Source organism: Bos mutus, chromosome 3, assembly GCF_027580195.1.
Source record: "Bos mutus isolate GX-2022 chromosome 3, NWIPB_WYAK_1.1, whole genome shotgun sequence".
Taxonomy (NCBI): domain Eukaryota; kingdom Metazoa; phylum Chordata; class Mammalia; order Artiodactyla; family Bovidae; genus Bos; species Bos mutus.
Genome location: NC_091619.1, coordinates 28051124 through 28078975, shown reverse-complemented (window position 1 = coordinate 28078975; position 27852 = coordinate 28051124). Strand labels below are relative to the sequence as shown.

Here is a 27852-nt window from a genome sequence, read left to right as displayed (position 1 = left end):
AATTGACAAGAGATTTACTTAAGATAGCTCTTTAAATAAGTCAGAAAAAATGGTTTTCAAGCTGCTCAACTCTCAATTATTTCTATAAGCAATCAACTAAAAAGGGGCTTTTGCTTATCTGAGAAAAACCAGTGTTTACCGTCGTCTTTTGAAGGGTGACTTTGGCATGTCTGCTGTAGGGATCATCTGCTCTCCTGGCCTGACCCACATGATGGGCCCATCATCACTCTGGGACCTACACTGGAGTCGGAGGCTGGAAAGTGTACCCCAGGGCAAAGTCATCTGGAAGTCAGAAGAATAAGTCACGTTAAAGGAAATTTTTTAGACTACTTACAAGTTAACCCCTCACACCCAAAAGAAAGCTTTAGGAAGCTTATTTTGTGTGTATAAGAAGAAAAAAAATGTTTTATTATTAGATAGTAATTTACATGTAAAAAAGAATAAGTGAAGTATTTTACTTAAATAATTTTCTGAACCATTCTCTTCAAAATATGGGACAAAACTGAATTTTAATAGATAAGATCAGCTTGTGTATGCACGTGCTCAGTCACTCTGTCGTGTCTGACTCTTTGTGGCCCCAGTGACTGTAGCCGGCCAGTCTGTCCTCTGTTCAAAGAATTTTTCTGGCGAAAATACTGAAGCAGCTTGCCGTTTCCTCCTCCAGGGGAAATTCCTGAACCAGGGATTGAACCTGCCTTTCTTGTGCCTCCTGCATTGTAGGCAGATTCTTTACCACGTGCCACCTGGGAAGCCCCTACGATTAGCTTAAGATTTTTTAATGCAAAGTATCCATTTAAATAGTGATCAGAACTTTAATAATCTGAAAAACACTCACTTTCAGAAATGGTGATTCTTCTAACATATCAAGGAACTCTGGGAAATAATCACCAACTTCTTCATCTACTGCTCCAACGAGACTTATCTGCCGCATAGGACCTGCTCGGTAGGTGCCACAGCAGTATGTCCTGTTGACCTGAGATGAAACGAAAGGGGGGCGGAAAGGAGTGAAGTATACTATAAGAATCAGGACAGCGTATTGTTTCCAATGTTCCTATTTCTTTTACATACTAAGAATTCAATGGTCAGTACCTTGGATAAAATTAACAGTTACAGAAAGGCACCCTAGCACACTGACAAATATATTGACATATGAAACACAAACAGAAATTCCAAAATGCAAGTCAGTCCATGGTCCCAAGGAAATCTCAAGGAAATACTGAAAACATTAAGATATACTTAAATTTCTCTGGGAATGATGATTTTTAACTCTTTAAACACTTGTGATCTTTATTAGGGAAAAAAAATGAGTAAATAAACAGTTAAATTGACAGGATAGGGAAAAAAAAACTATTTGACAAAAAAGTCAAATTAATCTTCCATATTCATTTTGTAGTCCCTAGGCTGAAAGCTTTCACATCAAGCCAGATACAAGGACAACTACTATCAAAACCAATCTCCCATCACTTCCATATTAAGATTCTCCACCCAGGTAGGCTGATCATTTTTTCTAACCAATTTAGCCAAACTTGTATCTACCTGCAGTGATTTTTCTCTTGAGTCTGCCTTCTTGGAATGTCTTCTTTTCTGTCAACCTAAATCTTAACTTTCAGATATCAGTTCTAGACTTTTCCTCTGGAAGCCTTCCTGATTACTCTTATAATAATCTAATGTTACCTGCAAGCACATAGACATTTTGTATCAACTCTCTAGTAAGCTTAAGGCATGTTCTAAGCAGCCCTAAGAAATATGAAGCCCAGAGAATCCTAACCTTCACACAGAATCTACCAACAATACAATATAAGCTGATATTAATTCTAGCCATATCATGTATGTTCTTAATACTCCAACCTCCAATTCAGAATGAATTGTTTCTCAAATGGAGAGACAGATCCTGTACATACAGATGACTTAAACACTAGATTCTAACCAGCATTTCACCTTGGTTCAGTAACCTAGCATTTTCTACCTTATGTAAGATGCAGATTAAGTTGAGAAGCCTAATATATAATTATACTTTTAAAAGGTAGGTCTCAAAAAAAATAAAAATAAAAAAAATAAAAGGTAGGTCTCTATTGAACAGTCAAAATTTTTTTTTAAAGACAATTGTTACTGTTTCAAAAACCACCTATCTTGCTTAACAGAAAGAATAAAGGACCTTCTAGTATTTCTTACAGTTCTTTACTGCTAGTTTTTTAGCAGTGTTTTCAGAATCATCCCACTGCTTTTTTTTTCTATAGACAATTTAATGTCATTCCACACACACACACACACACACAAGGTCTGAGATCTTGTTATTAAATAGCAGTCATTTCTTAATTCCTTATGAATCTTTCCCCCCCAGATCTCCTTAGGTGATCCCAGACCAGAATTACCTTGCATATATTTGTATGAATTACATTCCATTTGTCTGTATGATCATCATGCTATTAAAAGTCACGGGAGGCAGTCTGGGGAAAAGGATATATTATGTGATATAGAGGTAAAGAAGTTTTTCTAAGCAAGCATTATTCTAACCTTTCTAAGCCAAGCACCCTAAACAACTAAAGCAGATTTAACTTTGGTATTGATACCAGCTCTAGGAACCATATGCTTTCAGGGTTAATAAAAGAATTATCAGTCTCTTCCAAATACCTCCTCCAGCTATTCCCAATTATCAGAAATTCCTTCCAGCAACGGCTTTCAAACTACATGGTAAGTCTCCCAAAGATGAATCACCATTTAAATCTCACATAACTTAACCTTGAAGAAGTACACAGCCATGTGGTAGTTTTCATCAACTTCTGTGGCCTGCTGGCTTTGAGATTATACAACTTTTAATGCATTAAAAATCTGAAATCACATTGCTTTAAATTTTACACACAAAGTGAAACTGAATTAACATTTTTATACAGTACTCCATGATTACCTAATTTAAGTACCACTAAATTCAACAGCACTGAGCTTGAAGACAACGTAAAAAGGCAAACACCTAGAATAATTAATATGTGACATGTAGTAATATAAAACATCCTCTCCTATTCTGGAAAGAGAAGAAAGTAAACCTGAAGAGGAGAAATTGTTGAATTTATGCTTACTGAGTCTAGAAATAATCAGCCATTAAACTCTGGCCCCCCCAAAAGGTGGTAGTAGTAGAGCTGTTTAACAGTATCTACTGTTTATATATAATAATTTAACAAATGCTAATGTTTATAATGTATTTTAAAAATTAACAGCACAAGTTAGAAGACTGACAATATTTATGGCCAGAAATTCAACATGTACTAACTGTGACCTAATGCCAAACAAGCAAATTACTAATTATCGCCCAGTAACTATTCTATCTTTTTTTTTCTTACAAAACTTCTTGGGCATAGAGCTGCTTGGCAGCTAAGTGTGACTAAATTCTGGCCAAAATGTTAGCATAAGTTACATATGCAATTTCCAGACCATATATAAGCTGCCTGCTTTCCACTTCCTCTTTTTTCTTTTGAGGGCCAAGTTCAACCATGCACATGACAAAGTCAGAGGAAATGGAAAAACCAAAGATAGAACAAAAGTAGAATCCAAGATGACATCAGATGGGACAGAGCTGCTTTACCTCTGGACTTGTTATTTAAGAGAGAAATTTATTTTGTTCTAGCTACTATATGTGCGATCTCTTTGTTATGGTGGTTTAGCCTATACCATATGTACACTTTGTACTAAAGGAGGTAATACTTCATATTGCACAGATGACATCTGGAGTATTGTCTCCTGCTCTGGGCTAAAAAAAAAAAAAAAAGTCTATTACAAAAGCACACTCAAAAGAGAACAACTAAGATGATTAGTGACTTGGAAATCAGAAAATTGGAAGAATGATGAAATTAAAAATATTTCAGAAGTATATGACTTGAAATTATGAAAGTGGAGACACAGTGATCTTCAAATACTTGGAATCTTCTCACAAGTAGCCTTACGTAACCTTAAATAAAGCACAAGGATTACAGGAAGGCCAGTATCATTCATTTAATCAAAGTTTACCATATATTATACACAGAAACTGTCCTAAATACAGATACAGCAAACCAGACCTTTAACTAGTCCCTGTAAACTTACAGTCTAGTAGAAAGAGGCAGACACTAAACAAATATTTAACTATAAAGTGTGACAAGTCTTCAGGCACTTTTAGGACACTATGAAGGAGAACATGGGATCCTGATCTAGGGAATAAACTGTTCCTCAAAAATAACAATGAATTAAACTCTATAGAACAAGTTTAAGAGCTTCCTGGGTACCTCAGCTGGTAAAGATCTGCCTGCAACGCAGGACACCATGGTTCAATTCCTGGGTTGGGAAGTTCCCCTGGAGAAGGGATAGCCTAACCACTCCTTGGTGGCTCAGAGGGTAAAGACCTGCCTGCAATGTGGGAGAGCTGGGTTTGATCCCTGGGTTGGGAAGATCCCCTGGAAGAGGGCATGGCAACCCACTCCAGTATTCTTGCCTAGAGAATCCCCATGAACAGAGGAGCCTGGCAGGCTACAGTCCATAGGGTTTCAAAGAGTCGGACACAGCTGAGCGACTAAACACACATAACAAGTTTAAAGGAAACAAAATCCTTAAGCATCACTCTTTCTAGGGTCTAAAAGAAAGCTAATGGTGCTAAATAGAAAACAAAAGAGAAAAATAAAGATGAGACTGGAGAAATGAACTGTAGTTGGATTACAGAAATCCTTGAAGGCCACATTAAGAATTTGGGAAGTCACTAAAGTAAAAGGAAAAGAAAGTTATCAGGTTTGCCTTTTTTTAGCAGGGTAGGGGGCTTGGGGTTTGGTTTGGTTTTGTCAAAGGGACAGTGAAAGAGAAGAGACTAATTAGGAGGTTTCTGGAATAGTCCAAACAAGAAACAACAGACTAAGCTTTCAGCAGTGGAGTTGATGTTTTAAAAACTTGAAAAATAATGATAAAACTGTGAGGTCTTGGGGAAAGATCAGATATAATAGAGAAGAGAAAGGATTGTCAAGAATGTCTTACAGGTTCTGCCCCTGGCAACCAGAGAAACCACTCTTTCTACCAGAGGAGAGGACCAGGTTTGGGTGGGGAGGTGATACCTTCAGCTGGGGACAAGATGAGCTGAAGAACAACTCTTCTAAAGACTCTCAAGGTCTTAATCCCTAGAACCTGTGACTGTTATCTTACATGGCAAAAGGACTTGGCAGCTGTGAATGAATTAAGACTTTGGAGATGGGGAGATAGTCTGGGTTATCCAGGTGAGCCCTAACTGTAATCATGGGTGTCAAAAGAAGGAATCAGAGGGGATCTGACAAAGAGAAGGTGATGTGATGATAGACGCTGAGACTGGACTGATGTACTCTGAAGATGGAGGAAGGGACTCACAAGCCAGGAAATACACATGGCCACTAAGCAAAAAAAAAAAAAAAAAAGGCAAACAAAAAACAAGCAGATTTTAAGAAAAAGATTCTTCAGACCCTTCAGAACTGTAAGAGACTAAATTTATATTGTCTTAGTGAAATGGAGCAGGACCATATGGTCCTTGCCACCCACCATGTCCTATGCCTGCCTTTTGCCTTGGAAAACTTCAGTCAAGAATAAGTTTAATCAGAGAAGTGAGAAATGTGGGAACAAAGGAAAACAGTCAGAGGAGACTAAATAATAATAATGTAGTCATTAACCACAATCAAGGACTTTTAGCTGTTTCTCAAGGGCTATAGATAATATTCTGAGCCATATCCTGTGAGCTGTCTTGTAGATACTAAAACCTCCGGATGGAAAAGTTAACTACATGATGACCAGACTGAAACAAGAACCTGAGCTGCCACAATTCCAAGAATTGACTGCAAAGAAATAAGTCTACCCTGAACTGAAGATTAACTGTACCTAAAACCATCATGATGATGCTAGTCAGACCACTGATGACCAATTTGAAGATGACTGTTAGAGATGACTGTGCTATTTCTGCATGGAGACCGCACCCCCCGCCCCCCTACACCGTCTATAAATGCTCTCAACTCCCTGCTTGTCAGGGTTGGGGAAGTCAGCCTTTGGACAGATGTCTGTACTCTCACCACACCCCACCCCCCCCCCCACAACCCCAGTTGCTGTCACCTGAAATAATGGAAACTTTCCTTTCCACCTGCCCACAATGTGGGAAAACCAGGTTCAATCCCTGGGCTGGGAAGATCCCTTGGAGAAGGAAATGGCAATCCACTCCAGTATTCTTGCCTGGAGAATTCCATGGACCAAACAGCCTAGTGGGCTACAGTCCCATGGGGTTGCAAAGAGTCGCACATGACTGAGAGACTCCACTTTCACTTTTCCTTTCCAGCAACCTGGCCTGCTTATTGGCTTTTGAGCAGTGAGTAGCAGGTCACTGCCCCTCCACCCCCCACACAAACTCCTTTCAGTAACACTTAGGCACTATGTTTTGTGGTAACTTGTTAACTTAGTTTTAAAAGAGACCTGACTAGAGAAAATAAGAGTTCAAAGAGCAAGCATCTTAGAAAGCTCCAAATTAAAAAACACAAAGGGGAAAGAAAAGTCGGCAAAAAAACAACTTACAGGAGTTGTCAAGTGGTCAGAGAGGTGTGAAAAAAACCGAGAGAGCACAGTATTATGAAAATCAAAGTAAGAAAATACCTCAAGGAATTTGATCAAAATGCTGCTGAGACTTCTAGGAAGATGAAGATGAAAAATGCTGACTGGTGACCTTAGCAAGAGATATTTCAGGGAAATTAATTATGAGGCCAGAAACCAAACTGATGTGGAGATATAAGGAAATGGAGACAGCAAATGCAGACAATTCTTTCAAGAAGTTTGACTGTGAAAATAAGAATGGTTTGTGGTTAGAGAAGGACACAGGATCAGGGAGAAACAGGATGGAAAGACTAAGCAACCCTCAATAGGGTGTATAAGCTTTCAGTAGCTATATAAGAAAGTACGAGTTGCCCCACTACTCCATTAAGAGGATATTAAAAAACTTCTGGATTTTCACTAATAAGTTAAAACTGGCATTTTAGTAGTTTTAATTTCATTTTCTTAGGAATGAAGTTGCATGCCTTTTCAGATAACAGGATTAAAGGGCCATTTGTATTTCTTTTTCTGTTAAGTGTCCATTTGGAATGCTTATTTTTATACTGTGTTGCTAGTATTTCTCTTATCTGTTAGTATTTCTAGAGCTCTTTATAGTTTAGAAAGGTTAATCTTCTGTCGGTGATACAAATTTGTCTTTTGACCTTGTTTATGTGATTTTTGGTTTTGTTTTGGTCATAGTTAAAAAGACCTTTGCCACTCCAAAGTTATGAAAGAACTGGCACACAGTTCTTTCATGGTACACAGTGATACCAATACTAATATACACTCTAGACACCCTGCTGTCCCAGCACTACCATCTCTGTCACCAATGACTTCAGATGCTACCATTTTTATATATCACATGTCTATACGTATTTGGGTCTATTTCTGGACTTTTCTGTTTCACTGAACAATGTTCACAAACTAGTCTATGCTTATTTAATAATTAAATCTTTAAAATATATCGGTATCTGATAAGGCACTCCTCCATCACTGCTTTTCTTTTTCAAAGTTCCTATCTATTTTTTCACATAAATTTCCAAGTCAAAATTGTCCCAGAAAAAAACAATTACTGGGGTTCTTATTGGGATTATGTTTGATTTACAATTTAGGGGAATCATCATTTGATGTTGATTCTTCTCAATCCAAGAATGTGATATATCTTTCCATTTATGTCTTCTTTTGTGTGATGCTTTAATACTAATGCAGAGTAGTGAAAAGGTAAAGAAGGCTGCTAGTTAAGGCAGACTGAACATATGATTTATTTTTATTCCTTATCAAAACCCCACTCAATTGAGAGTAAAACAGAAAGGCTATAAATTCCAGAAGCTCAAACAGAAGTGAAAATGATAGATACAAGCTATCAAAACATATTCTGAAGGTAAAAAATGTATAGAATCAGCAAACTGAGAACTTTGAACACTGAGTACAGAAGATACCTCAAAAGCAAGTTTGTGCTACAAACTCATGGAAAGGCTAAATACCACAGAAGATGGGAAACAAAGCACAGAACTAAAACAATGAAGATGGGTTTAAAATCTGTTTACAAGTCATTCAGACCCCTCCACGTACTTACCTTCCACCTCCCATATCCAATCCTTTTCCTTATTCTATCTATATTTGTGGAGAAAATGGACAAGAGGCTATAGAAACAAAACTACCAGGTACAACTGTGAAAGTGTGAAAGAAACCCTGTATACTGAAAAGACAGAATTAAAATTCCATATAGTTTAACAATGAATCACCTACCTATTTCCATAGTTCAGTTCCAAGAATTCTAGCAGATAGGGGTACAAGCTACTCTACTCCTCTAGCAAAAATGTGGTAGATTCTTAGCTGTAAAAATTAAAAGCCCCAAAGAAAAGATCTCGAAATGCTAATATCTGGAGTTTTCTGATAATGACATGGCCAGAGTCCTTACCCAGTCATCATCAAATGCTAAGTCCCATCTACAAGTTGATGAGTTTCTAATCAGTTTTGTACTGATTCATATTTAAATATAAACAAATGACCAGACCTTTGAAGAAAATACCTAACATTAACAGAAAATTAAGACAAACAAAAAGAAACTTGATGAAACAGACAACTTAGAGATAAAAGAAATTTCAAAACAAGTATAATTAATACCATCAGAGAGATGAAAGATGATACTGCATTCATGAAATAAAAACAGGAAAGTTATTTTTTTAAAAGAAGAAAAAAAGCAAAAAACAAGAACAAGCTCTTAAATACAAAGTAGTACAGCTGAAATAAACCAACAGGAGAAAAAGAAGATAGTTAAATCTCCCCAAAAAGTAGAATAAAAAGACAAAGAAAAATAAAAGGATTGATAAGAAAATTGGAGGTTCAATCCAACTCATAAAAGTTTCAGAAGGACAGGAAAACTGAGGTAAGGAAATTAACAAAGAAGTAACAGAAGAACAGAAGGATCATTCCCACACTGAAAAAACCTAAATGTTCATCAGAGTGAACAACAACACAAGACTCATACCAGTGAGACCTGAGAAAAACCATAGGGGTTGGAGGCGGCCTTCAACTACAAAGTGGTGAGAATACATGTGCTTATTATTCTTTATACCTGTTTATCATTTATTTCATAAATTAAACATTTTAAAAAGCAAAAAGAGACCCATCTCAAGGCACATTATTCTCAGTGTTTTGAAATTTTTTAGGAAGGAGGTTTTGAAAGCTTCCAGAGAAGAAACAGGACACCTTGACTTTGGATTTCTCAGTAGCAACACTCAAAGCTTAAAGATACTGGAGCAACATCTTTATAAATCTGCAGATAAATGATCTCCAACCTAGAATTTCACATCTACCTGAACTACCAATCAAATGTAATGGTAGAAGAAAGACTTTTCAGATATCTGAGTCACTGAATTACGGCAACAAAATAGTCACAGACTCCCAGAAGAGAAGAAAAAGGCAAACAGAAATCCCACTATATACGTGTACAGGATACGTGGGATGTATACAAGATATATACACCTCAGGATAAATCTCCAAATATATTCTTAATCCAACACAATAGTATTACAAAACTGCAAACATGCTAAATGCTCAAAAACAAGAAAATAAATTGATATAGTCACACATACACACACACAGTGGTTAAAATAAATGAATCTGAATTACATGTATCAATGTAATTCTAAAAAGCAATGTTGAAATTTAAAAAAAGCAATGTTGAACCAAAGCAATGTGTAGAATGATACATGCCATTTATGACTTAGTGTTAAATCACACAAAATTGTTACATAACATTGTTTATATGTGCATACATGCATAGCAAAACATTAGACGATAAATACTGAAATAAATCTCATAAAGACTGACTTCTTGGGAGAATAAAAATATTCCTTTAATTAAAATGAAGGAACCATATAAAGCAGGAATTCACTTAAAATAATGTGCAATTTTCTTTACAGAGCAATGGAAGGGGGAAAGGTGGGATGGAAATGAGTAAAGATCCTGGGGAAGTAGGTATAGAGTTTCTGTTTGGAATTATGAAGTTGTTCAGTGTTTCTTACACTTGCCTGATCACAAGAATCAAATCACTTGAGTATTTATCTCAGGTCTCACTCTAGACAGAATGAATCAGAAATTCCAGGAGTGGAACATGAGATTCTAAATATGTGTCTGGAACTAGCAAGCCCAGATTATTCTTAGGATCTGGCATGTTTGAGAAACTCTGGCCTGGAAATGGTACTTGAGAGCAAAGAACAAATTGAGTTCTACCACTTCCCAAAGTATGTGATGGGAAGGAAGAAGCAAGTATAATGAGAACTGGAGGGAGGTATGTAGAGAACAAAGAACAGGAAAAAATAAGGCTGCTACGGAAGCAAGAGACATAATGCCAAACAGGGAAAACTCACCCTCTAGTAAAATCAGAAGGCAAAGCAAGTAGGGGAGGATAGTTTGTACATAGGAGGGTAATGCCCATGAGAAAATGGTAGTTAGCTTTGGATGCATTAAATTTTTAAATGTATTTATACTACCTATAAAAGTTGAAACAATTATATTTGAATATATTTTGCAATATATATTGCTCTATGTCAATACATATGTAGTCCTTTAGATCATAAACTTTATAAAGTTACCCTGTATCAACTGAGTGTTAAATAACCTTCAGCTGTGCTCCCCAATAATACACCTTGTAATAAGGATAGCCATAGATCAGTTAAAAATTAGAAGACAGTAGCTTTACTCATAATAGCCAAAACCTGGAAGTAACCAACAAGTCCTTTAATAAATGAATGGATAAATAAACTGTGGTACATCCAGGCAATGAAATATTATTAATATTTAGTCCTAAAAAAAAGGAAAGTACATCACGTGAAATGCCGGGCTGGATGAAGCACAAGCTGGAATCAAAATTGTAGGGGGAAATACCAATAACCTCAGATATGCATATGACACCATCCTTATGGCAGAAAGCAAAGAGGAACTGAAGAGCCTCTTGATGAAAGTGAAAGAGGACAGTGAAAAAGCTGGCTTAAAACTCAACATTCAAAAAACTAAAATCGTGGCATCCGGTCCCATCACTTCATGGCAAAGAGATGGGGAAACAACAGAAACAGTGATAGACTTTATTTGGGCTCCAAAATCACTGCAGATGGTGATTGCAGCCATGAAATTAAAAGACGCTTGCTCCTTGCAAGAAAAGCTATGACCAACCTAGACAGCATATTAAAAAGCAGAGACATTACTTTGCCGACGAAGGTCTGACAAGTCAAAGCTATAGTTTCCAGTAGTCATGTATGGTTGTAAGACTTGGACCATATAGAAAGCTGAGCGCCAAAGAATTTATGTTTTTGAACTGTGGTGTTGGAGAAGACTCTAGAGAGTTCCTTGGACTACAAGGAGATCAAACCAGTCAATTGTAAAGGAAATCAACCTTGAATATCCATTGGAAGGACTGATGCTGAAGCTGAAGCTCCAATACTTTGGCCACCTGATGGGAAGAACTGACTTATTGGAAAAGACCCTAATGCTGAGAAAGACTGAAAGCAGGAGAAGGAGATGACAGAGGATGAGATGGTTGGATGGCATCACTGACTCGATGGACATGAGTTTGAGCAAAGCTCCAGAAGTTGATGATGGACAGGGAAGCCTGGTGAGCTGCAATCCATGGGGTTGCAAAGAGTTAGACATGAATAAGCAACTGAACTGATCAAATCATGATGAGCTATCACACTGGCTATCAATGAGCTATCAAGCAGGCTTCCCTGGTGGCTCAGATGGTAAAGAATGTGCCCTCAACGTGGGAGACCTGGGTTGGGAAGATCTCCTGGAAAAGGGCATAGCAACCCACTCCAGTATTCTTGCCTGGAGAATCCCCATGGACAGAGGAGCCTGGTGGGCTACAGTCCATGGGGCTGCAAAGAGTCAGACACAACTGAGTGACTAAGCACACATATTAACCCATGAAAAGCCACAGAGGAAGCGTAAATGTATATTTTACTAAGTGGAAGAAGCCAATCTGAAAAGGCTACACATTATATGATTCTAACTATATGACATTCTTTTAAAGTTGAAACCATGGAAACACTAAAAAAGATCAGTGGTTGGCAGCGGTTAGAAGGGGAGAAAGGGAAGAATCAGGCACAGCACAGACGATTTTTCGGGCAGTTTGAAAATTCTCTGTATGTTACCCTAATGATGAACATATATCATTATATGTTAGCCCATACCCAGAGACTGTACAATACCAGGAGTGAAGTGTAATATAAACTATGAACCTTGGACGATTACGATGTTATCAGTGTAGATTCAGCAATTAAATTTATCACTCTGGCAGGGAGAACAGGGGGCTGGGGGCGAGGCGGTGGGGAGGTGGGCTATGCTGATAATGGGAGGAACTAATGCATATGTGGGGACTGGGAGTATATAGGAAATTTCCGTACCTTCCTCTCAATTTTGCTGTCAAAACTGCTCTAGAAGAATAAAACAAAACAACTTCTTTTTAAAAAAGAAAAACCTAGTAGAACACCAAGCTAGAAATACACAATATGGAAAAACCCCGAGGGGAGGAGAAGTGGGGGGGAGGTGGTGAGGGGTGGTAGGATAATAATTACTGCATAGAACTCATCTTTCAGGAAGAAGCCTTTTCGAGCTGATTGTTTAAAAAAAACAGAAAGGAAAAAGCTAGCCAGCAATCTTCCTAACCTTGTGACCTGTGAATAGAAAGGCACTCCCACTTTAAAACATACAGTAAAAAAGCAGCATGAGTCAAAACGAGTCTATTGTAAGCTGTACTTAGAATGAGAGAAAAAAAAAAACAAGTCTACCATTTTTATGCTGTTTTATAAAGTCAGTTAACTAAAATATTTATTTCTTCTTTTATGTAACACACTGTAGTTCTTTAAGAGTTTCTCAGTTATTTACCAAGCTACAAAGCACTCTTCTAGTTCTATGCTCTCTTTTTTAAAATATTTATTTATTTACGTGGCTGCCTTGGGTCTTAGCTGTGGCATGCAGGCTCTTTGTTGCTGCTCACAGTCTTCTCTAGTTGCAGCTCTCAGAATCAGTTGCCCTGTGGCAAGTGGGATCCTGGTTCCCATACTTATTGCAGAACTATCACACGTCAAAGTCGAAACCATAAAAAAAAAGTTTCCAAGTAGCTAATAATTATAAGAAATAACATCCAATCAAAAAAACATCATAAATTATATATATTCCATAGTTTTTTAAGAAGAAAATACATTTCCAAGTGAACACTAATTTTTCTCCATTAACTGACCAAAAGATTTCACAAACACAAACTTTTGGTCAAAACTGTTATTTAGCCAATGATTATTTAAAACTTAATTTGACCTGAATAATCCACAGAATTATAAAAATACCATATTATCAATATATGTGTAGTATTTTAGATTAGAAACTCAACTTTACAAAATTATCCTGTTATCAACTTCTAACAGATAAGTAATCAAATTTGAGAATCAGCTTCAACTGATATTTATCATGAACTTACCTCCTTCGGGGTTAAAACATTTGACTTTTTTTTGAACCGTAAAGGAAACAAGCACTTCCATGTGCATCCTAGCTTGCCTACCACACTAATTTAAATACATGAAAGTAACAGAAGCTATAATTTTTCTTGCACATAATAAAACCTACATTTGAATTTTACTTTCTCCAGCCAGAGCCAGTAAGTTCTAAAGTAGTACTTCTCAAACCTTAATATGTATATGAATAACCTGAGGATCTTGTTAAAATGCAGATTCTGACTCAAGACCTGGGTAGGGACCTGAGAGTCTACATTTCTAGCAAGCTCCCTGGTGGTGCCAAATTTATTCACAGAGCAAGTACCAAGCTTCTTTAAAAAAAAAAAGCATAATTTACACTATTTAAATAGCCATTGTTTGCAAAGCACTGGTCTAAATAATATTTCCAATTAAATTCCTAATTAAGCAACCTAACACTTTTCTGTCCTTATCTTACTTGACTCCTAATATGGATGTGATATTTAAGCCCTTCATCAATTCTTAAAACCTATAAAAGTTGTACTGTAACCTTCCTTCTACCTCTCTTTCTTTTTGAATTCTTCCCGTGTTCCTAATACATGTTGGTGCATCAAAGAATTCCATTCACAGCTTCATCTCTTCCATTTCTAATGCTGTCCCTGGATCATCTATATATGCTAATGGTCCAACTTCTGTATCTTAGGTCTAGATATGTCTCCCCGTCTAAGATCCATATATCTTACTATCTAACAGAGAGAAATTTCTGTTTGTCCTCACAAGCACCTCAACATAAAATATCTCAAATTAAACTCAACACCTAGAAACCAACTTTTTCAATCCTGTATTGACTTTGTCACCACAGTCCGCTCATTTGTCCAAACCACATTTTAATACTCCATTCTCCTCCCTCACCAAGTGCAATTAATCCCATCTTCTAATTATTTCTCAAATTTCATTTCTTCCTCTCTAATGTCAATATCAGTTTGGACATGGATCATTTCCACTCTAGTTACCACAGTAATCTAACCAGTCTTCTCGCTTTCACTCTCATTTTCCTCTATTTCACCCTTCACAATACAGTGCAATCTTTGCAAACATAACTTGATAGCACTCTGCTATTAAAACTCACCAATGATTCCCCATTTCCTTCCGAAAAAAGTACTTTTTTTAAGCACATCATACGAAGCTCTTCACAACTGATTTCTGTCTCTCTCTCCAGTGTTAACTGCCCTTAACAGTCAGCATGTACTCTTACTATGCATGTCAAGCTATTTGCAGCTTCCTGAAAGCGCCCCATTCTCTAATGCCTCCATGTTTGCACAGGCTATTATTCAGTATTCACTATGTTTAAGATGACCTTATTACGCTAAGTAATCTTCTTTCAAGACTCTATTCAAGCATCACATGCTTTAAAATGCCTTTTCTAATCACTTTAAGTCTGAGTCAGGTAACACCACAAACTGTGCTCCCTCTATTACAGGGTTTTGCCTATGCATTACGTCTCTTCTAATACTTAAAACTGTATTATAATTGCTAGTTTATTCATCTCTTCCACTAGGATTGAGCTCATCACTTAGTCCTTTTAAGAACAGACTGTGCAGTACATGGTAAGTTCTCAACAACTGTTTGCTGAATAAACTGTCTTGAAATATAGTCATGAATAATTATCATGGCTACATATTTAAACTATAAATAACTTCCATTAACTGTATCTCTAAGGTAATAAAAAATTTACTTCGCTTTATTTTTAACAGAAATTCATAAGGCTTAACAAAACACAGAATTTTGAAAAACATTACAATAGTTTTCTGAACACTGTATTAAAGTGAGATATTTTAATTTCACTAACCACAATATTTAGACAAATAAAAGCACTAGTTTCATCAGTGAGGGAAGGAGAATTGGTAAAACAATGCATCTGTCATTCCCGTGGCATAGGTTTGCACACTGTTTCTTTCTGGAGGGGAGAGGGAGGCATGTTGCATGGCTTATGGGATCTTCGTTCCCTAGCCAGAGATTGAACATGGGCCCTCAGCAGTGAAAGCACCAAGTCCTAACCACTTGGCCACCAGGGAATCCCCTGACCAGTATTTCTACTTAACTAGCTACATGACCTTGTTACAACAATGAACATCTCCAAGCCTCAGTTTCTTCCATGAAAAATAGATAAAACTGCTTACCTACCCCACAACAGATTATTTCAAATAGTAAGATATGAACATGAAAGCACTGCTATAAACCCCAAAATGCTAAACAAATCTGAACTACTATGTGAGGTTCCATCCCAACTGCCAAAAATTTTAGCTGCAAATTCATAGTTTGATGGGCTATGATAATCTCCCATACCCACACCTCATGTCTCTCCAATGACTGAAATTCATAAATAAAATTAAGTGCCAGGATCACTGGAACACAAGACTTACTTAACAGCCCTCAATATCCTTAGGTGATTGAAATGACGAATAATATTTGTTATGTTCTTAAAAAGTGGCTACTTTATAAATCTCAAAGCAAATCTCAAGGTAAGTTGTTGGTACAGTCATTTAAATTTCAGCTCCATTAAAAAAAAATTAGTTGGAGGACAAAAATCAGCAGGGAATATTTAGAGATACTTTATTCTATTAATTATTTAGACTGGGTACTGTCTATTGACATATAAGCTTGATCCACTAGAGACTAGCTAATATGAAAGTTAAAAAAATCACCATTAGAAAACCAAGATATTCCCCCCACCCCCAAGTTTCTGGCTTATTTCTCAGATATGTCTGCTGGTCTGTCAACTACAATAGAAAATTTGCTGCATTTTTCTAAATGAAAAAATTGATAGAGAACAATAATTCTGCTCTCAGCAATATCCTTCTTTGTTAAATAGGGACTTAGGAGGATTAAGAACTATATTTAAGAGAATTATTTTCAGTCCCTTTTCCAATATTTATAAAAATAGGATTCCTTAACCTTCAAAGGGCAAAACTCCTTTTAAAAAAAAATAAAAAGAAAAAAGAAAATCTACTACAAAAGTCAGCACTTCGGTACCTGATTGTGGTAATAAGGCCAAAATCCAAGACGAAGCCCTTTATTGCACATCGTGTTCCAACATCTTGGGCAGCCCCATCTTGCGACCTCTCCAGATTGGCTGCTCCTGCTCTCTCTACTGTAGAGAGAACTTCAATTAGAGAAATTCTGAAGCTCATAAATCTAAACTGGATACTCCCCTCATTGGAGGCAAGGATGGTAAGAATCACTAAAAAGATTCAAGTCAGAGAAGGTTTCATATAAATCTAAGTGGCTTGAAACCACTATAATGCAGGTGGCTGAGAGTCTTGTAATGCAAATCTATTTACTTAAAAAAAACCTTAAGGAAAAGAATGGCAGCAAATTATTAGATAACCTGAAAAAACAGGTTATATAATCATAAATCTCTAAAAAGTGAAAGTCTCCACTAAACTAGTGTAGAATTTATATCTATAATACAAATTATAGCTGACCATTCATGTTTAGAATCCTTATGAAAAAAGCAAGCAAGAACAAAACTAGGACACATTATCAACTTCTTTTTATGCCCTAAAATAACTTCACTGAAAAAATGTTTGGTTAAAAACCACTGGTTAGGAAGGAGAGGTTTCCCTGCTGACTTAAGCCTAGCTGCCCAAGCAAGGCTTCAGAAAATGTCTTTACCTACTATAATGCATAGGCAGAAGGAGCAGAGGCTATGGCGGTCTTCCTAGTGACACTTCCAAGTCACATAAATGGGGTATGTTTCTGGGATAGACTGCCAACAAGTTACTGAAAGAAGAGAAACAAAAACAGCAAAAACCTGACAAGTAGGCCAAGGCCTTCACGTGTTTTATCATGACATAAAAGGTAAGTCTTAACTAGTCACTCTGAGGCTACCAGATCTAAATCACATCATCCACACTAATATTACCCAATTTACAAAAAACTGGGTTGGTTTTCAAGCTGGTTTCCCATAAAAATTTGTTCCACAAAAAATGACGTAAAACAGGTATAAAGCATTTCTTAGACCAAGCAAGTAACAAGCCACACCCCAAAGCATTTCAGCAGTTAAGATTTTTTAACTAGAGTTATAAACAATCTGAACCACCTCTACCACCGTGAATTGTAATCAAAAGTGTGCCGCTATGTGCTATAAAACAGAATGAAGTTAATACTTCTGAGGTACTGTAACCTGTATCTACTAAATAATTTAACAATGATTTTTACCTTACCTGAGTGTGAAAATTTGAAATGGTGGTTGTTTCAATATCTTTCTTGCCCAGAATTTCCATTTTCACTGGAGTGTTGGGGAAATTAAAAGCAAAGTAGTCCAAGAAGTCTGGGAGATAAGCAGCCGCTCCATGCACTATTGCTAAAGCATAGTAAGCAGCATTTTTCTCGTTTTCACTGAATGTCAAAGCAAGAAACTCCTCAGAAAATCTCTCCATCTCCATTGGAGACAAAAATGAGAGTTCATCCATGTAAGCATGAAGGACAAGAGCACCACCATTGGACTGGTGTTCCTCATGAATAAAGTTGCTAAATTTAGTACCTGTTTTTAAGAAATTTCTACGAATAGAATGTTCCTGGTGAGTCATAAAAGGTGTTTGTACTCCTTGGGGTACCCGATATTCTTGCATGCCCAAATTTAATCGACACAGCTGTTCATCTTTCAGATACCTGAAGGACTCCTTATTAACTCCTGAAGTGCTATTTATTTGTCCTTGGGTGAGGATTTCCTTACTGATGCGGGTCAGGCCAGCACAGATGGTTTGTACTTCCTTATTGTACATTTTAAGGCGTCTTCCTCGCATATCTTCTCGGTGTTTCTTTTTCTTTTTCTTCTTTATTTTCTTCAAGACAAAATCATCAGCTCTCTGGGTTTTACCATTTTCATCTGGTGTTTCTGGCCACAATAATTAAAAAGAAGTTAGTTACTAGGCCTAGTGTCAACATACAAGCTTCTTAAGGTATGCAATCTGAAATTAAATAGTCTGTTTTCAGTTTCTCCCGAATTTATCATTATAATTTACATGTTTATAAAATGAGACAAAGATCTTAAAATATAAAAATATTCTGGATTGAAGACTTTGCTAAATAATGCAAAGGTAAGCATATAACCTAATATGATTTATAATCAAAACGAAAGATAACTAAAGATAAATATCTGAATAATTTCACATATACCATACTGTATGGAGTATCTACTCAGAAACTGTAAAATCTAAATTAAAGCTTGCCATAATTTGCTGTTTGTCTATAAAACTAGTACGATACATACAGGCGAAGCAAACAAGAACAAATTAAGCTGTAACATCATCATTTTGCCTAACAAATTGGCAAGTTTGGGGGGTGGCAGTCTTATATATTGTTACTAGAAATATAAATTGGTACAACTCTCATGGAGGGCAATTCAGTATCCCCAAAATGAATATGTACAAAGCCTTGAAAATATTTATAATTCTTGGTCTCATAAACTCCACCCCAAGTAAAAATTACTCAAGAAAATAAGAAAACAATACCTAAGAAAAGACATGTAAGATATGGATGACAGTGTTATTTAGGGAATCCCCTAAATGACTAACAACAGGATATGGATTAAACTCTGGTACTTACATACAAACTCTGGTATTTAAACTCTGGTATTTACATTAAACTCTGGATAAAATACTACCCAACCATTATAAATTATATTATAGATGAAAAGAACTGACAAATTACAAGGTTATGAAATGCTTACATTGTCACACTTCCAGAAAGCCTTCTCTAACAACTCGTCCCCACCCAATCTGGACACCTTCTACTACATGCTGCCTTAATACTGCACTTCCTCTATTATATAGAACTTACCATATTAATTGTCCACCTTTCCTTTAGACTGTAAGCAATACACATCTTACCTTTCTTTCCAGAGCATCTAACGTATGTATAATCTGATCTTATTATTATAAATATTCATTCAAACATTTATTAAGTACCCACTATATGCCAGAAACCCTTCTAAGCACTAGAGTTACAGAGTTGACTGAAACAGATCTTATCCCTCCCTACTCTCCTAGACCTTATATAGTTGGACTAGAAAATTAACAGTATGCTACTCCAGATGCTATGGAAGCTCTCTTTGGAAGGTGACATTTAGGCTGAGCCCTAAGTAATAAGACAAGCTAGGCATATTTTCTAAGGAAAAATATTCTAGAGAGAAGCAAAAGACCTAAAGAGAAAAAAGTATGACCAATCTATATATATTCTGTATATGTACAACACAAAACAATATCTGAGAAATAAACACCAAGGTAATAATGGCAGTTATCTAGGCTGGTAGGATTATAAATGTTTATCTTTCTTCTTTTTGGCTTATCTTTATTTTCTAATTTCTACAATAAATGTACATTACTTTTATAATTTGAAAAAGTACTTTTAATTTTTAAAGGATTATCACAGGTTGATAAAACCCAAAATAAAACAGCATCTGTATGTACTAGTTGGCAAATAATACTGAAAGAAATATTGAGTCAACTAGTCAATCAGTCCTGAAAGAAATATTCAGGACTAAATAACAGGTATAGTCCTGACCATCTTTTCAAGCTTGGAGTGGTATTTATTGTATAGAATTTATCCATACAAAAACTGTATTTCTGACATGATACAGTAATTCAATGTTAAGACTGATACTCCAATTAATCCTACTACTAGATCTAGGACGAACAAGTTCAATAGCTTTTACAGTAAAGAATTTACTTGTTATAATATGTAAATGTATGACAAATCACAGTACTTAATACAAAATCATTCCAAATCATCAGATATTACAATAGTTATAAAAACTTTCTAAAGAAAATATTTAAATGTACAAGTCAGACTTTGAAGTATACAGATACCAAATGACTTTCTGTTTAACAGAAATAAAAATTAAAATAAAAATTTAACAAAAATAAAACCTTTCATTTGCAACTATCACGAGTAAACTGAAATCATATATCAAAATATAATGTAATTAGATTGTTTAAAGTTGCAAAAGGAAAGGCCATCTTTTATATATAACTAAATCTTGGAGAATTCTTATAATACTTTGTAATTTATATTTTTTACCAAATAAAATTAATCTAATACTTTTCTCATATATCAAATCAGTAATTTGGGCAATCCTCCCAAGCAACCAAATGTTAATGCCATTAAATATAAAGGTTAGACCAATTTTAAAATAGTCATCTAATTATCCTCTGCTAAATGTTTTGGCAATTTCACAGGAAAAAAATAAAAAGAAAAAATACCTCTGAATAGGTCTTGTTATTTTAAGCTTCAGAGGAGGCATTTGGTATGCAGAAGATGAATTGTGACCTAGATCTGCCACTGAAATTAACACCAAGAAGAAGCTGCCTTGATTGTAACACATTTTCTATACCACCAGCTTACCAATGGTATTTCTATGATGGTCAAGTCTCTACTCATTTATATGAGAACCATTCAATTAGTCCAACACAGTCCATCTCAAAAAAAACCACTGCACAAGGAGATGAAAAGGGCCTTAAATTGATTGCAATCTCATATTTCAAACATATAAGTTTAAAATATGAAATAAATGTCAATTTCCTCACTAATCCTATTTTTCAAATTTTGATTCTTATCTAAGGCTCATATAAAGAAAGCCTGCATTTATAGAAAAATTTGAGACTACCTGTATCATACTATGAATTTTCATGAATAAAATTTATTTTTGTATTATTGTGACAGCAACTAATTAAGAATAGCATACATACACAAAATTGTTAAAAGTTATTGCAGGAAGTTAGTCACTGTTGCTTTTAGAGAATGATACCAAAGTTATCTTGCCTTGCATTAAAAATGTTATTTAAAAGTCAATGTCTTTGCAATAAATATATCAAATCAATGCTGTATACCTTAAACTTACACAATGTTATATATCGATTACATATCAGTTTTTTAAAAAGGGCAATGTCTAAAGTCTTCACAATCCTTCTATTTCTAGTAGAGAGTTTTTAGTTTTCCAGAGAACGTATTCAAGTGTATTTCCCTACAGTGGAAAAGTTATTATTTATTGTCATCAGATTAAAGAGAAGTATGTAATGCTACAGAGGAAGATATACATTTGAGAGATAAATTGCTGGCTGTCTTTTAAAGAAGGGCATTATAACTATAGATTAATACATGACACTATCCATAAAATCCTTATGTATGCTAATACCATTAATATATTATCAACTATTAAATAGTACCATTTATTTAACATCACTATTGAAAGCCTTCATTAATGCAAAAAAAATTACCTTGTTTCACATTACAAAATTTAAATTCATCAACACCGTTCTTATGCTTGAATTATAGCTTAGAACTGAAAAATAGGTAATAGCCTCAATTTCTAAAAATGATGGTGGATAAGCAAAAGCAAAACAATTATAATTTTTTAAGGTGTGCTGCGATTCATGGGGTCACAAAGAGTTGGACACGACTGAGCGACTGAACTGAACTGAACTGAACTGAATCATAATAAATAAAGGCTAACTTTCTCAAATAAATACTCTTTGGTCTTATTAAAAGTTCTTCCAGCTCCATATAAAAACCTGACTCAAAAGGAAAAACAAAAAACTGCAGATTTGGAAGGCCATCATGTTAGTAATCACTGTACACTTAATAACACTGCCTTGTTTTACCCACAACCCCTCTAATTATGGTGTTTAAAAGTGATTGGCTAGATTTGAATCCCTGTCCCAACACTTCCTAGCAGTATTACCTTTGCAAGTTAATGTCTTTGTATTAATACCCTGTTTCTCACTGGTAAAATAGGAGGAAATACAGTATCTCCTCATAAAATCAGTGTGCAGAGTAAATGAAACAAAGCATATAAAGTATTTAGAACAGTTCCAAAACATGACAAATACTCGATATATAACACCTCTGGGAAAGCTCATAAATTTCCTTAAACTTTCATTTTACCACATAAAACATTATTAATACTAGTATCTATTTCAGAGTTATGTAAGAATTAAATGAGACAATGAATATAAAGCCCTCATTACAGTATCTGACACACAGTAAGTCCTCTCAACACCTTTATCACTTTCATAATAATATTTTATAACATTCTTTGAAATAACCGGTAATAATTCTGGGATATCAAAACTAGAGCTAGTGGCGGGCCACAGACAATCACATAAAAGGGGGAGATATCTCTGAAAGAGGGAAAAAAACTATTATTAAGTGTCTGCTAGGGATCATGTGTGTTTATTTCAATCTCCAAACCAGTGAAGGAGATATATAAATTCTTTTTACAGAGAAGAAAACAGAACTTGAAACAAGATACGTTACTTCTGCATGTGTGTATGCTCAGTCGTGTTTGACTCTGTGACCCCATGGACTGTAGCCGCCAGGCTCCTCTGTGCATGGAATTTTCCAGGCCAGAATACTGAAGTGGGTTGCTATTTTCTTCTTCAGGGATCTTCCCCACCCGGGGATCAAACCTACCTCTCCTGCGTTTCCTGTGCCACCTGGGAAGCCCATGTTACTTAAGTCACAAAGGGAACAGGTGACAAAATAAATTTAAACTCTTACCTGTCTGACCCCAAAATTCCTCTTTCTGCCTTCTCTCTCCCTATTCTCCCTAGATCTATTCTCCCTAGATGATAAAATTAAAATTATCTAACTACAATCAACAGACCTGAGATGGCCTGGAAGAACCTCCAATAAATGGAGCATCACACAGTCAAACAATATTTTACTGAGTGCCCACTACATGATAATTCTGCATAATCACAAAAATAACATTATTAAGGTTATATAAATATGTCCTTAAAGGCTTCTTCTTCTCTCTCTAGGTAAGTAAAGAAATATATCAGTCCCAGAAGGTATTGCTCTGATAAATGAGATTATCTATTTATCTCAGTTCTCTGTATGTGCTATGCTGGGCTGTGCTTAGTCTTTCAGTCGTGTCTGACTCTTTGTGACCCCATGGACTGTAGCCCCCCCAGGCTCCTCTGTCCATGGGGATTCTGCAGGCAAGAATACTGGAGTGGGTTGCCATTTCTTTCTTCAAGGGATCTTCCCAACCTAAGGATTGAACCTTGTGCCTCCTGCATTACAAAGATTCTTTACACTAGGGCCACCTGGGAAGCCTGAGCAACTCCAAATGTCTGAGTCAAAATTCATAATTAACTCATACACGAATTTGGATTGAGTACTGTTTGGCTGGTATGTAGAAACGTGTCTCTTAGCTGAATGGCCTTCTTCAGAGATCAGCAAACTTGTACAAAGAGCCAGAAAGTAAGTCTGCAGGTCATACTGTCTGTCCCAACTATTGCCTATACTGCTACAGTGCAAAAACTCTGAATGTATACAATACATCTGAATGAGAAGAGTGGTGTTCCAATAAGATTTTATTTCTAGACACTGAACTTGAATTTCATATGATTTTCACATGTCATATATTTTTTCAAGCCAATTAATATGTAAAAACATTCTCAGCTCATAGCTTGTACAAAAATAAGCAGTGGAATTGATTTTTGACAAAGGTACAGAAGTAAGTCAATGAAAGAAGCACAGTCTTTTCACCAAAAGGTGATGGAGCAATTAGATATCATAGGCCAAAAAAAATGAACCTCCACCTAAACCACACATGTTATACAAAATTTACACAAGTGGATCAGAGATTCAAATGTAAAAGTTGACATAAAAAAACTTTTGGAAAAACAGTAGAAGAAAATCTTTGGGACTGACATCTTGGGACCTTAGACGTGACACCAAAAGCATAATCCATAAAAGAAAATCAATACATTTATTGAAATAAAATTAAAAATGTTTGCTCTCTGAAAGACACTGTTAAGAGGATGCAAAGACAAATAACAGAGTGGGAGAAAATATCTGCAAACCATTATTCTGATAAAGTATATACAAATCTGTAATACATGAATTCTCAAAACTCAATAAAAAAGCCAAAAAATAATAATAAATTAGAAAATGGGAAGAAGACATAAAGACACATTTTACTGATGAGACTATATGGACAGCAAATGATGGCATGGAAAGATGTTAAATATCACCAGCCATTGGAGAGATTCAATTTCAGTCCATGATGAGGTATCATTACACATACTAAAACAGTAAAATAAAAATAGTAACAATACCATATACTGGCAAGGATGTAGAGAAAATAGATCTCTCATACATTGCTGGTGGAAATGTAAAACGGTACAGATATTTCAGGAAATAGTTTGGCCATATCTTCAAAAAACAAAACCTAAACATACATTTGCCAGCAACTACATTCACAGAGAAATGAAAATTCACGTTTACACAAAAACCTGAACATGAAGTTCACAGAAGCCTTGTTCAAAATGACCAAACTGGAAACAACCAAAATGTTCTCCAACAAGTCACTAGTTAAGCTGTGGATATCCGTAACATAGAACACTACTCAGCAATGAAAATAAGTGAGCTATTGATACATACCACTTGAATAGATCTCAAGGACATGCTGGATGGAAAAAAATCTCAAAAGACTGCACACTATATATTCCATTTATGTAACATTCTCAGAATGATAAAAGTATAGACACGGAGAACAAATTAGTGGTTTCCAGGGATTGGGGAAGGTGAGGAGACACAGTAAGTTCTAATATTACAAAGACAGAGCACAAGGGAGATTTTTGTGGTGACGGAATAGTCCTGTACCTTGACTGCAGTGGTGGTAAACTAATCTACAACTGTTAAAACAGCACAAAATTATAGGCACACCACTGTAACAATGTTAATTTTTCTGGTGTTGATATTATATAATAGTTATGTAAGATGTAACCTCTGGAGGAAACTAGTGTAGGGTAAAGACCTCCCTGTATTATTTTTGCCATTTCCTGTGAATATATAATTATCTCAAAGTAAGTTAAAAGAGTTCCCGAAAATCTGAGGATAAGGGAAGATATAGTTCTACAAATAACAAGGGTCGAGCAACTCTCCTTATTAACCTTAGAGTTGTTTCAAGGACCAAGCATAACAAAATAACAAAAAGCAGCTTTTACAGTATCTAATAACAGCCAAACATTGTTTTAAACGCTTTCCACATAGTGTCTCACTTAAGCTACAAACAATCTTACAAAAGAAATATACTATGCTAAGTCGCTTCGGTCCTGTCGGACTCTGTGCGACCCCATAGACGGCAGCCCACCAGGCTCCCCCGGCCCTGGGATTCTCCAGGCAAGAACACTGGAGTGGGTTACAGAAGAAATACCTCAACCTTATTTTACAGATAAGAAAACTGAAACTGAGGTAGCTTAAGATAATTTGTCCATAGTCACACAGTAAGTGGTGGAGCCATGATTTACACTCAGATTGATTCCAGAGGCATGCCTCCAGCATATCACAATACCAAGTATAAAGATATTCAGTGGGAAAACAAAAGGTATCCATCAAAGTGTTGTGCAAAAGCCTGGATTAAGCAAAGGTTAAACCAGTTTATTTTCTGCAAGATTCTCAGAACTTTTAAAATGTCAGTGTGTGTCATGTATCTAGAAGGCTATTATATTGTTTTTTCCCTCAATGTATCTGACCAGGGAACCTTTCCCTCCAGAATACATAACCAAGTCTCATTCAAAAGTCAAATTGTTTAAACTACAGTTATTGTGGTGATCATTTTGCAATGTACACAAATACTGAATCATTACTTTGTATACTTAAAGATAATATAATATTACATATCAGTTATATCTCAATTTTTAAAAAAGTTAAAATGTTTAAATGACCTCACTATAACCCACTTTTCCTTCAACACACTGGCAAACCACAAATGCTTGGAGCTGTACTGTACAATGTGGTAGCCACTAGCTGAAAGGAACAATTTAATTAAAAAATAATTAGAATGAAATAAAATTAAAAATTCAGTTCCTCAGTCACACGAGCCAAGGCTTCAAGATTTGTCTGAAGGGCCACATACTAATGGCTACCACACTGGGCAACACATTTATGGAAAACATTTTTATCACGGGAAAAAAGTTCTGGGAGGCAGCACTGGGTTAAAGGTTTGTTTTTGTTTGTTTTTTAGACACGGCCTCTGCAATTTTCAGAGACACACACTGTGAATTATACATGCATTTGCTGCTTCCCCCCATAAAAGGAGGCGAAGTCAGAAATTCTAAATGGAACTGGCTACTGCCACTCTGATGCCAAAGAACAGGGAAAAGGTAAGCAAAGAACTGGAAAAAATGAATAGCAATATGAAAAAGCAACACCATGCAGCTGAACTAGGATGAAGCTTGAACTAGGATTCAGGAGATCTGGATTCTACTCCCTATTATGCCAATGATTTTTTTTTTAATTTTTGGTACTTGTTACTAATTAACTGTGACTAGATTAGAAAAGTCTCTTCACTACTTTAGGCCTGGGTTTTCACTCTTCTACAATACAAATTTGATTTGGATGATCTCTAAGATTTCCTCTGGCTCTGTACAATTAAAACCCACAAAAATACATACACACATGAAATAAGAAAGTGAAAAATAAAGGTAAAAATAAAACAGAGCAAAATTATTGCATACTGGTGGTGGAAACTGGCACTCCTGTCCATCTGGCACAAGTTCTATTCCTCAGGATAAGACTTAGATACCAACAAAGGAAGAAAATTTTAATTCAATTCAATAAAAACTTACTGAGCAATAATTTCCAACAAACTGCACCATCACAAAACGAAACAATTAGCCCTAGGTTAAGACCAAATATGTGTAAGAAATCCAAAACTCACCCAACCTGAGACTAAAAGACTAGTTCAACTGCCCCAGTACTAAGAACACAGAAGTATTTTAAACTCTTCAGAAGATAATGCTAAGAAATTACATAAAATCACCTACAAAGTACAAATACATGGCATAGTCAAAATTCTTATCCGCCCCCCCCTCCCCACACCAAAGAGAATGAAAATAAATGCTACAGGTACTTTCGAATAGGATAACAGCAATTTTTGTGAATCTAATTTCTCTAGAACCCACACTCACTTAGTAGAGTCCTACATTTTCTGGATTATATTCTTGACTTTAGTAAGTTTACTGGAAATAAATGCATTCTCAATCTGTTGTGCCAGGTAAATTAAAATGCAACTGGAATTCTTGTCTCTACTATCGCCTACTGAACATTTCCACTTTTCAGAGGCTCGGCTGGTCCTATTTTCCAGGATCGAAGAGGAGAGAAAGCCCTTTCCTGAAAATTAAAAATGATTTTTACCTCTACATTAAAAAAAAAAAAAAGATAAACTGTGTTTGATATCTCATCTTTCAGAAGCTAAGGCAACCTGTGAGTCCAGCTAATTAATCTCGGTAAAAATTCAAACTCCTTAATAGCCCCAAACCAT

The 27852-nt window shown here is 35.8% G+C and overlaps 1 protein-coding gene and 1 long non-coding RNA gene across 4 annotated transcripts in view; one reads left to right on the top strand and one right to left on the bottom strand.

Moving 5' to 3' along the window:
* The window catches only part of RSBN1 (round spermatid basic protein 1), a 43204-nt gene that overhangs the window by 14227 nt on the left and 1125 nt on the right, over positions 1-27852 (bottom strand). Inside the window, exons 2-5 of one of the 2 annotated variants that reach the window (XM_070367460.1) lie at positions 18189-18414; positions 16548-16665; positions 836-973; positions 140-282 (exon numbers count right to left, since the gene is read on the bottom strand). In XM_070367460.1, the coding sequence (XP_070223561.1) occupies positions 140-282; positions 836-973; positions 16548-16665; positions 18189-18414 (625 nt within the window). Of the gene's footprint in view, positions 1-139; positions 283-835; positions 974-16547; positions 16666-17740; positions 18415-27852 lie in introns of both variants that reach the window. The other variant, XM_005887100.2, reaches the window with a different exon arrangement.
* Positions 996-27740, top strand: LOC138987213 (uncharacterized). 2 transcript variants are annotated; one of them, XR_011463637.1, is made up of 3 exons: positions 996-1489; positions 26554-26692; positions 27586-27740. It is a non-coding gene; the product is annotated as an uncharacterized lncRNA (long non-coding RNA). The 2 variants fall into 2 exon arrangements; XR_011463638.1 differs by lacking the exon at positions 996-1489 and adding an exon at positions 23199-23338.